We start from the raw sequence: 12,409 nt of genomic DNA on the forward strand, positions 1-12,409 counted from the left end.
ATATTGAATATAAAAGAACAATCAACAGAGTAATAAATCAGTTCGAAAATTGTATACTCAATAGTGACAGTAGCTATATCCGTTTATTATGGGACAATCTAAAAATTGAAATTAGAGACGAATCTATTCTATACTGTTAAAGGGAGACAACAAGAAAATTAGAAAGCGAATTAGAACACTTAACGACAATGAGAGATGAACAATTAAACGAAGATGAAACACTAACAAATAATATAAAACAATTGGAATTACAATTAGACACAATTTATGAATACAAAGCAAAGAGGGCTCAAATTAGATCAAGGGAGAAATGGATAGAACTAGGGAAAAGAATAAATTTTTTTTTCTGGGATTAGAAAAACAGCGACTAGTAAAAAAATCTATTAACAAACTCAAAAATGAAAATAACGAGGTAACAACAAACCAAGAACAAATTTTAGAAATGATTAAAAACTATTATAAAATATTATATACAACCACGGCTCCAGATAAAGATCTACTGCATAAATATGTAGGTGATACTGTTATGGAAAGGGAGATAAATGTAGATGACTTTAAAATTTGTGATAGGGAGGTTACTATAGATGAATGTACTAAAGCTATTAACACGATGAAGCTAAATAAATCACCGGGTCTAGATGGTTTAACATTTGAATTTTATAAGACGTTCTGGGAAAAATTAAAAACAATGTTAGTAAAAGTTCTAAATAAGGGACATGAGGAAAAACTTCTTTCATATACACAACGAACAGGTGTTCTTACTTTATTATTAAAAAAAAAAATGATCCATTATCTTTAGACAATTATCGTCCAATATCATTATTAAATGTAGATTTGAAAATACTATCTCATATGTTAGCACAGAGACTTAAAAAACTTCTTCCTAAATTAATTAATGAAGATCAAACCGGATATGTAAAAAATCGTTTTATTGGATTTAATTTACGGCAAATCCAAGATATAATGGACTATGCAGAATCAAACGGAATAGATGGCGCTATAATATTTGTTGATTTTACAAAAGCTTTTGATCCTTTGGAATGGGAATTTATGTTAAGTGTTCTAAAACATTTTGGTTTTAATGAATCATTCATATCATGGGTGGAAACATTATATAAGGGAATACAGACGTGTGTAATAAATAATGGAGGGGTATCCGAAATTTTTGAAAACTCTACAGGAATCCGTCATGGGTGTCCTTTATATACTTTTTGTTTTATCGGTCGAAATTATGGCTGAGCGATTGAGGCAAACCTCAGGCATTAAAGGTTTTTGTATTACTATAGATAATAAAACACATAGCATCACAATATCACAATTAGCTGATGATACAACACTGTTTTGTAGTTCAAAATCAGATATATCTAAAGCTATGAATATAATAGAAACATTTGGTTCTTTCTCAGGGTTGAAGCTAAACCGTAAAAAAACAGAAAGAATTTGGATTGGGGCGCTTAAAAACAGCGCAGTTAAGATTGAGGACATACGCTGGACAGACAACCCCGTCAAAGCTTTAGGCATTTATTTTGATCACGATAGACTTCAATGTAAAAAGTTAAATTGGGAACCTAAAATTGATACCATGAAATCATTAATTAAAACATGGGAAAAAAGAAAATTAACAATGGTTGGGAAAATATTGATCATAAAATCTTTAATATTACCAAAATTTACATTTTTGGCTACTTCGTGCAAAGTTCCAGATATTTACTTGAAAGAAATTGAAAATCTGCTGTTTCAAATATATTTGGGAAGGAAAAAATGACAAAGTAAAAAGAAACACACTATTGGCGAATACCAAAAAGGGGGGTTGAGAATGATTGATTTTGACAGTTATTTTTCAGCACTGAAAGCCTCATGGGTCTCCAAATTAACAACAACCAATCTGTCGAATTGGAAGATTATTCCTACTAAATATTTTAACAATCTTGGTAAAAACTTTCTAGTCTTTAACATGAATTTAAATAATATCAAATCAATAGATGGACTTATTTACAAGTAATATCAAGTTGGGTTAAAACAGGAGGAGGTTTATCAACATTTTCTAATCACTGTTCTAATATTAGAAAACAAATCATTTGGGGAAATACATATATTAAATATCGCAACAAATGCTTGTTTTTCCCGAACTAGGTTAAAAGTGGATTGGTGTATATTAACGACATATTGGATCGTGCAGGAAATTTATCCGAAAGTTTTATTTTAAAAAAGTTAATTAATAAAACAAACTGGATTGCAAAGTTTAAGATGTTAAAATCCTGCATCCCAAAAGAATGGATGCAAGTTTAAAAAAAAGAAAACTCCGTTTAGAGTATAATCAATATATGTAAGGTTAAATTAAGATGGCAAAATAAAAAAAAAAAAAAATGAAACAAAAGATATCAACAATAAAAAAGAAGATTATTTACATTTCTTTATTACTGAAATATTTTTGGGAGAAAGTACATTATCTTCTAGCAAAAATTAATTTTCAAAACAAGATATTAGCAAAGCATATAGTAGTTGGATACAAAATATCAGATCAAGGGTATAACAGTTTTAATTATTTCTTGACAATACTAGGTTTTTGTATTTACAAGTCGTACTATGTATCCGAGCAAAAACTGATATTTTTAGATGTGTATGCTTTGTTTATAAAGGAGCTACGAAGGTTTATGAATGAAAACAAAACAGTATCTCAAAATGTATTTTTCATAAAGTTCAAAAGATTGATTTAATTAATGGAAAATAAATAATGTTTATATTCTATTATATTCTGTGTATTTTCCTGGATACTCAGAAAGTATTTAACAGGGATACTTTATTGAAGCTTAAACAATGAAGTAAAGCAATTTGAAGAATAAAGAATATTTATTTGTTGTAAAAAAAAAGAGATAAATAGTCGACACAATTTTATCATACACAGTAACAAAGATATGCACACTTAAAATGCTTTGTTTTTAAAGAAAAATAGAAAGCATTATTGCTCAGGGAAATCAAGGGACAAAATTATATTTCGGTAACTTAAAATTTCGATGGTGAATTAGATGTCATCTAGACTAAAATACACACGAAATCCAAATACATATCATCGAGTCAATGAATTGTTTATTGTTCATTTAGACTTTTTATAATTGGATATACGTTTAAGCATGTTCTTAATGAAATATACAAATTCGAGTAAAATCTGTAAAAAAAAATTTTGCAGCTTATGCCCCAATAAAATTCATTTAAGTAAGAAATGGAAATTCTGATGAACAACAGTAGACTTTAAAATAAATTCCACACTGCTTATCTCTTCATTTTTGCTAAATCCTTATATTTTAGAGTGTTGAATCTGAAAAACATTTATAAAATAACCTGCTGTGCTCTAGATATGGTTGAACCTTTTTTTCAATTTGAATCTGTCTTCAAGCTTTATGCGTTCTTACTTTTTTCTTAAGAAGAAACACGAAATTAGTAGGAGTGGATTTAATTGATTTTTTTTATATTAACTGCGATAATTAGCTGCTATAAGTAGAGAAAACAACATGGTATACATTGAATCCGTCCGAAGTGCTTTTAATGGAGTTACCTTCACCAGGAACGCTCAAAGATGATTGTTTGAAAGCCTAGAATTCATTGTAGGATCTGCCTACCCTTCCGGAGCACCGGCGATCACCCCAGTTTTCGGTGGGGTTCGTGTTTCTTCGTCTTTTTTTTTAACAATGTTGTGTTTTCTATGCTATTTATCTGTTTGTCTTTTTCTTTTGTACCCATGTCGTTGTCAGCTAGGTTTTGGCAAAGGAGTTTGGATGTCCCTTTGATATATTTCGCCCCTTTTTTATAGCTTTAAAAGTTCAAAAGCAATACGAACAAATATAGCAAATGTAACTTATGTTATTTAAATTGTTATTTGGATGGAGAGATGTCTCATTGGCACTCACACCACATCTTCCTATATCTATGTCAACATGTATATCTATACCTTCCTCGTTGTCTGCTTTAAGGATGTTCGCATTTCATGTCTAGGAATTTCAGTCAGAGTTTAGGAATTCTCTGGTTTTATCCATTTCAATGCCTTAAAACTTTATGCCCATGACCCCCATGTTTCTTTTTATAAATCTTCTACATATATAATTATAAGCCATCTGTGAAAGTTTTTTAAATCTTTGTTATTTTTTAATAATTTTTGAGAATTCAACTTAGAGCTATGAAAAATCAAGAGAAAACATTTTCCACCAAAATTGCAATGGGTAATATCTCGAAAACAAGCACATGGACCTATACAATTTTAGCTCTTGTTGTTCCTTTATCAATCCCCTATAAAAACGTAATAATATTATGAAAAGCTTGTTATTTTGAATCTGAATAGCTAACTTCCTTAAATCCAATATATATGAATACTCATTTGAGTTTGCAACAACACAATCACTATATACAACATCACTTTTCTTTTCTTTTCTTTTTTTGTAACTTTAGAATACACTTTCATATTTTTTTCAATTTTCTATTTAAGACACCAAACGGATGTGCAGGTATTCAGGGAAACTATAAATGTTGTCTTAGTACACGACAAAATCATGATATACCTTGGCCTGCACTGTCTTAATTCCACGTTCATGTTTATGCATGTTATGAAATTTATCGTCAACTGTACTCAATATTTGTCTATTGTTTTAAGTTCAAATATTTTAAACAGAACCAACATGTATTCTTACATTAGTAAAGTTTATCCACAAATCAATTTATACTGAAAATGACCTAAAATATGTTGTTTTAGGGTTTCACGTGACTTTTTGCAGATCATGATAGTGACTGAAAAGGAAAAGAAATAATTTTCCAGTCCTAAAACAACATATTTGAAGTAATTTTTTACTATTTATGAAATCAAAAGCACATGTCTCATAAGACCAAAAAGACAGGCAAAAGAAAGAACCCTCAGTTTTTAATTTGTTATTATAATATAGTACGTAGATGTGTTTGAAATAAAAGGTATCAGATGAAGACCGGTTAATCTTCAAATCTATTATTATTTTATCAAAAGCCTCTACCTCTTGAGACGCAAAATCTGACACCCGAGCGACACTTTAAATTTTGATGAAAACTAGTTTTAAAACCAATTATTTTAACTAAGAAGCTGATATTTTGTTAAATTCTATGATAGGAATTCAATTCTATATAAATGATATGGGGCAAAGTCGTTTAAAGTAGATTTTATCCAGATATTTGCATATGAAGCCTCAATCTGCAACACGGAAAACTAGGGAGAGGTTTTTGAGAAAACTTCTGCTTGTAGGAAATAGATTATGTTTCAGCTCCTTCCGTGCAATGCATTATATGGAACTAAAAATTAAAAAAAAAAAAAATGGTACTTGGACTTACTTTGATAGTTTTTCTTCGCTTCGAAATTGCCACCCCGTGTCAAACATAGCCGACAACCCGCATGTGGCGTTCTATATGGTGTTATTTGTTCATATTTTTTATTCTTTTTTTAACCGTGGCTTTGTAAGTTTATTTTCGACTTTTGAATGTTCCTTTAGTATCGTGATGATCTTTTTAAATGATATAAGAAAACTACAAAAAAACAAGACGAGATCGGGCATTTGATTGATGTTTCTAATTATTCAATATACATTAAATATAAACTTACGTTACCTTTGATAGATATAAAGATTTTTCTGAGTAGAGTTCGAACATACACCTCGGGCTCAAAATTCTAGTTCGATATTGACGATACGTTTGGATTAGACCTTTGAATATCGGTTTAATTGAGTGTAACATGAAGTGTCAATAGTTATCAAAGATACCGGGATTATAATTTAATACGCCAGACGCGCGTTTCGTCTACACAAGACTCATCAGTGACGCTCAGATCAAAATAATTATATGGCCAAAAAGGTAAAAAGTGGAAGAGCATCAAACATCAAATAAGAGTTAGGCTATGAGAGTCGCTGCAACACATCCCGCCAACGAATTATTTCATATTTGTGCCTAAGCAGTCATTTATATATTCAAAATATCATAAACTGAATCAGTTTTCTAATCGCGGATTAATCTGGAGCATTGTTTTTTTTATTGAGATTTAATATGTGAATTCTTTTACTTTCGTGGCTAGCAATTTGTATAGATTGATGAAAAGAATATCGCTGAAATAAGTAAAAATCGGTATGTGAAGTTAAAGTCTGCATACAAACCTTTACAAAATGTTTCATTCGTTAAAATTTGTAATTCGTTGTTTGCCTATACCTATGAAATTCTCATACATTGATATCCTACAATTAAAAAAATCAACAGTATACCATGTGTGTTTCTATTCGCCAATGTCACATTGACGTATAGTTCGTATTGCATTTAAATTTTATATTTATCTCAATGTTAAGTCAAATCATGAGAAAGGGTCTCAAAATAAAAAAAGAGATTCCCTCTCTCAGTGCAAGTTGATGGAGGAAATTTGGTATATTGACCATCGCAATTAACAAAAATCTATATCAATTTAACTGTTTTTTTTTATATTGATACACATATTTTATATCTTGTATATTCCTTAAATCAGCTCATGAAAAGATAAAATCACAAAAATCCTGAAACCCAAGGAAAACACAAAACGGGAAGTTCCTAATCAAATGTTAAAATCAAATACATCGAACGAATGGACAATGTCATATTCCTGGCTTGATACTGGCATTTTTGTATGTACAAAATGGTGCAGTAAACTTGGTTTTATAGCTAGCTAAACATCTCACTTGTATGACAGTCGAATAAAATTCCAAGTTATTATAAAAGACACTTTATCTCTGTTCTTAATATCATACATGTACCTTCGTTACGCGCTTAAAAAAATGTAACTTTTTAAGGTATTTTGCTATCGTTGCCCTTCTCGCAGCACAAGAAGTTATATTGCAAAAAACAGAAAAAGATTGGTATGCATTATTTCAAAAGATAGGGGAAGCATGCAAAAGCAACACATGTAGACTTGGTGATTCAACATGTGAATGTTACTTAACAATAGAGCATGCTTTAACAATGATTTATACCGGTGTAGGGCAACCGGCAGTTCACCTTAAAGTAGAAAAAGGAAAAGCTGGTAGGTCGGACAATAGACAGGAGTTTGAACGATCACTTGAAGAAACGTTTATTCTTGCTGATGGATACAACTCACGAATTGTTATTGCTGTCAATGGTAGATTCCCGGGACCTACAATAACAGCGAGGGAAAATCAAGAAGTCATAGTTCATGTACGAAATCTGATGCATACACATAGCACGACAATTCATTGGCACGGGCTGCATCAGAAAAGCTGCCCTTGGTCTGATGGTGTTGCATTTGTAACACAGTGTCCAATATTACCTGGACAAAGCTATACATATAAATTCAACGCAAAACCACTTGGAACAAGTTTTTATCATGCTCATATTGGTGATCAGAGAACAATGGGTTTATACGGTCTACTGATAGTAATACCAACACCGGGTCAAAAAGTAGTTTTGCCACAAGAAGGGGACAATGTATTTGTAGCTATAATACAAGATTGGAATCATGATGACGATGAAAATGCATTGTACCAACAAATGCTATGGGGTGACTTCGACATCTCAGGTAAACGTTTTCCAGAAACCAAAGATCCCTCTGGGGCACAATATAGCCGTTTTAAATGTCATTCTGGTCTAATTATAATAGAGGACGGTTTTATAGTTCGTCCACGGTCCACAACGATGTTCCATTAGAACGATTCGAAGTAGAGAAAAAATAAGATTATCGATTCAGGGTAATTTGTGCAGCTACTATGTATCCTTTTCGAGTTTTTGTTGAATGTCATAGACCAATTTATATACTTGCGTCTGACGGATTTGAAATAGGTGAAAAGGAGGTATTATCATGGCGAAAAAAAATGATTTTTTGATGAACGCTGACTCGAATATTGGTACATACTTATTAGTTGCAGAAACATTAGAAGAATTTCCTCCAAACGAATACCGCGCAGCAGAAGCTATTATTCATTATAAAAATACTGCTATCATTCATTCCAAATCCCCAAAAAGTCAACCCACGTTCATGCGAAACTTCTGACACCACTTGCAGAGTATTCAACTGTCTATTTCTATAATATCCCATTAAAGAAAATCGAATGTGCATAACTTTTAATGATGTAATATCAATTGATCCAAATTCAAACACAGATAAAGTAAATTCAGATGAGGTTGTCGAAATGTTTTTCAATTTTGCATTTCCTGGTGAGAATGGTAATACCCCTGGATCAGTAAACGGACACCATTTTTTATCACCTAAAGTTGCTGCATATGCTCAGCCTGACTTGGTTGACTACAACTGTGACGCATGTAGCGCATATACGATTTGTGAGTGCACATATGCCGTAACAATCGACAATGACAATAAAGACAAAGTTTATCAGTTTATTATATCAAGCATAGGAAGTGGTGCCAATTGGTCACATTCAGTTCATTTGCATGGACATTTGTTCTACGTAATGAAAATGGTGTTCGCTACTTATGACAGTGATGGTAAATTAGTTCCAAATAGTGGACAGGACACAATAGACATTAGTTGTACAGATAGTAACAATTTTTGTTCTGATGCGAAATTGAAAACTGTAAGTTGGGCAAATGGAAGACATCCTGATTTAAACTGGCACAATCCTACCTAGAAAGACACAATTGTTTTACCCTCTGATGGATACGTTATAATTCGGTTCAAGGCAGATAACCCTGGTGTATGTATTCTTTTTACTGTCACATTGACTTGCATAACAGCCAACCAAAGGTGCCAAACAATTTTCCAAAATGTAATAGTTTTAAAAATGACGGTAAGCAAATATTGATCTATAAGTGACCTAATATTGCTTTCGTGTTCGCTTCAGTCTATTACAATTACAATTACTGTACAAAGTCAGGAATAGGACAGTTGTTTTTCCATTCGTTTCATGTGTTTTAGCTAATTGTATCTGGATCTTTAGAAGGAAGTTAAGGTTTTATGGCAAACTTTGTGTATTTAGGACGATAACTCTACGGTTTTAAAGCCTTTGAATGGTTACACGATATATGTAGTGATCAATCTTTCAACTCATTTCTGAGTGCCGTGTGCTTGTTGTTTGTTAATCTTCCCTTGAAAGCTTTGTCATTTTAGCCCGCGTCATCAAATCAGTTGTGCTCAAACTGCATAATTCTATAACTGTATATGTTAAAGATTCTAGTCCCTTCCGACCGAATTTTTAAATTTATGGTCCAAGTGTGTTCACCGACAATAGAAAACTCCAAAGTTTACAGTTAAATAATTTGAGATCCATTAGCAGGTTATCAAAGACAATGAACAGTCCACAAGAACTATATACAATCTACTGATAATATATGTCATTATATTATTATTATTATTATTATTATTATTATTATTATTATTATTATTATTATTATTATTATTATTATTATTTTCGTAGCAATATAATATTTCCCACAGAAAGTAACCAAAAATTAGCGTGCAATAAATTCTATTATTGCACTAGTGCAATAAATCTTTGAAAAATCATGACGTCATCAACGACAAAATCTTAGTTTAAACCAGTTTTTACTTTCAAATATTATATTGCTATACAATAAAAGGGTTATTGCATAAATACTGGGGAATATTGTCCCTCTTATAACATATATTCACTTCAAAAGTTTAAAAGTCTGAAAAGACCAATTTTTGTCTTGATTTGCATGAACTTTTAATCGACATTCTCCAAAAGTATGACTTGTGTCCTAACTTTTCTTGACAAATTCTCATTTATATTAAATTGATATGAAATTTACTCGACATATTCTCAACATTCTGAATATTGTCTTAAAATTTCTTGACAAATTATTGACATCTGAATACTGTCTTGAAATTTTTTGACATATTCTCGACATTCTCATTTTTTCTCAGAATGGCTTGACATATTTTTGAACATTTTGAATTGTGTCTCAAACATGTTAAATTTACTTGACGATTCTGAGTTTCTCAAATCATCACCAATATAAATGATTTAACATGTTTAACTTTAATCTTTATTTCTCTTTACATAATATACTGTTGTTTCATTTAGTTACACTTATTATTATTGTTCAAATTTTTTGGGCATTTCATATTACCTCAAATTGAAAAGTAGTCTCTAAACTTATACTCTGAACCACAATTAGGAAATGCTAAAACATTCATAAAAAATGATGTAAGATTACACGGTTTTAACTTTGTATGCTAGAAACGGGTTTCGTCTTAAAATGGACCTGCAGGAATGCTTTAATTAAAAAAATGAAAAATATACAGCGTTGAATTGAAGACCTCAGCATTCATACTTTGAAGGTTATGCATTACTTGTAGTTTTAAAGTACATGTTACCAACTGATTTTAAAATAGGTGGAATATAATATCATGAAAAATATAATTTGTTTAATTGCTCTGTTGTTTTTTTACATTTATTATTTGAATTTGTTCTATTTAGATTGTGGGATATTTCCATTCAGTAATAAAAAAAAATGCTAATAAGTTTTATTTTTGTAGGTCACTCCAGCAACCGTGACAGAAATTTACGATCAAATTAAAGGCAGACGCAAGAAAGAGGTCCCTAATGTTCATGCTCATGGCTCATCACCTTTACCATCAACATCAGACCTTCAACTTCTTTATGCCATAGCACCAAAATCAGTCTTTTTTACCTCCGTTACTATACCAGGCATAGAAATGCTACCTCCAGTAGAGAAAACGCTACCCACAGAAAAATTTCCAAAACTGTTAACTAGCCTTCATCAGCCTGATACTGCTCCAAATTCAGAATATATTAATGACACTTATCAAAAGTACACTGTCACAGATTCTCAGGCCTATCACCTTGAAGAAGCAACACGCAATCAAGCAGTGAGCCCCTTATGGTTTGAACACAGAAAAGGTCGCGTGACTGCATCAAAAGCTCATGATGTTCTTCGCATGAGAGAACAAACAGCACCAGATAACCTAGTGAGACGAGTGTGTGGCTACAACAGCTATGACTTATCAAGAAAAGATGCAGTCCGTTGGGGTATTGAACATGAAGATGAAGCCCGTGTAGCCTATATCAGTCACCAGAAAACCACACATGTAAACTTTGAATGTAAACTTGCAGGATTCTTTGTTAACTCCAAGCATCCATTTGTTGGAGCAAGTCCAGACGGAATAACTACTTGCGATTGCTGTGGTAAAGGTACCCTTGAAGTCAAGTGCCCGTTTAAGAATAAGGACACACCTATCGACAAAGTTCCTGCCAAAGACTCTAACTTTTGTTTGGACAATATGCTGAAACTGAAACAGAACCACCGTTACTACACCCAAGTACAACTTCAAATGTACCTTACAGAAAGCAGTTATTGTGACTTTGTTGTGTATACAAAATGTGATCCACCGAGTATGGTTATTGTTAGGTTAAACTTAGACTTAGACTTCTGTAAAACTCTCCTTAGTAAATGTGAATCCTTTGTCAAAGACCATGTTATACATGAACTAATTACACAGAAGTTAAACAGTATGCCAGTTACACAAGAGCCAACATCAACCACTGAAACTGTTAACCCAAATGACCAGCCGTCTACATGGTGCCTTTGCGCAGAACCAGAATATGGGCGAATGATTAAATGCGACAACCGAGAATGCCCTTACCAATGGTTTCATTATAAATGTGTCAACGTTAGGAGAAAGCCCAGGGGTAAATGGTACTGCATCAGTTGTGAACAATAATCAAAAGACTTTGAAATAGCAGATGTGAAAAAGACATTCAATCATTCATGAATTCATAAAATAAACATTAGTTGTTGTAACAATATATATCATTTATTATTCATGAGAAAAACAAAAGTACTAATATACATGATATAATTAACCTTACATGCTTATGCTTTATATTGTGACAAATGAGCACTATCTAACAACTAATGTTTGTTATACATGTATATATATATATAACATTGTAAAATGGTAAATAAGAAAATGATAAAAAAAACCAGTTACATCAGACATTTGAAAAGCTATGATTGAGGTTTATTAAAGCACAAGTTATGTTACAACTACATGTACATGTATTACTTTCTGAGATAAATCTTGGTAAGAGCTACTATTTCAGTAAAGGCTATTGTTTAAGATAAAAGGATAAAAGCTACTATTATTGATTAAGTTATGCATGTTATATATAACACAAATTTACAACCTGAAAACAGGATCTTGTGACACTTTACTTTGTCCTGAACATGATGAACTAATTTGATGTAGCAAAATTACAACTCAATTTTTTTTACAGGTTTCCTATTGCACATGTACATATATGTATATACATTATCATATATTTTATTTAATTTGATTCAATGATTATTCTTTTATAAAATAGATGTTATGATGACTATGATATGATTTGTACCAAAATAAATGAACATACACTATGCAATTTCTTCA

At 31.6% G+C, this 12,409-nt stretch overlaps 2 protein-coding genes across 2 annotated transcripts in view; both read left to right on the forward strand.

Moving 5' to 3' along the window:
* The window catches only part of LOC143058220 (uncharacterized), a 322,046-nt gene that overhangs the window by 253,086 nt on the left and 56,551 nt on the right, over positions 1-12,409 (forward strand). The gene's annotated exons all lie outside the window — the stretch shown is intronic.
* Positions 8,448-12,401, forward strand: LOC143059472 (uncharacterized). The gene is made up of 2 exons (XM_076232977.1): positions 8,448-8,570; positions 10,496-12,401. The coding sequence occupies exons 1-2, from the start codon at positions 8,448-8,450 to the stop codon at positions 11,699-11,701; spliced, it is 1,329 nt and encodes a 442-aa protein (XP_076089092.1). The 3' UTR covers positions 11,702-12,401.

The sequence above is a fragment of the Mytilus galloprovincialis genome, chromosome 14 (genome assembly GCF_965363235.1).
Source record: "Mytilus galloprovincialis chromosome 14, xbMytGall1.hap1.1, whole genome shotgun sequence".
Taxonomy (NCBI): Eukaryota; Metazoa; Mollusca; class Bivalvia; order Mytilida; family Mytilidae; genus Mytilus; species Mytilus galloprovincialis.

Coding starts and splice junctions, on each gene's coding strand:
- LOC143059472 (XM_076232977.1), top strand. CDS start 8,448: ATGAAAATGGTGTTCGCTACTTATGACAGTGATGGTAAATTAGTTCCA. Junction 8,571..10,495: donor CTGATGCGAAATTGAAAACT/GTAAGTTGGGCA, acceptor TTATTTTTGTAG/GTCACTCCAGCAACCGTGAC.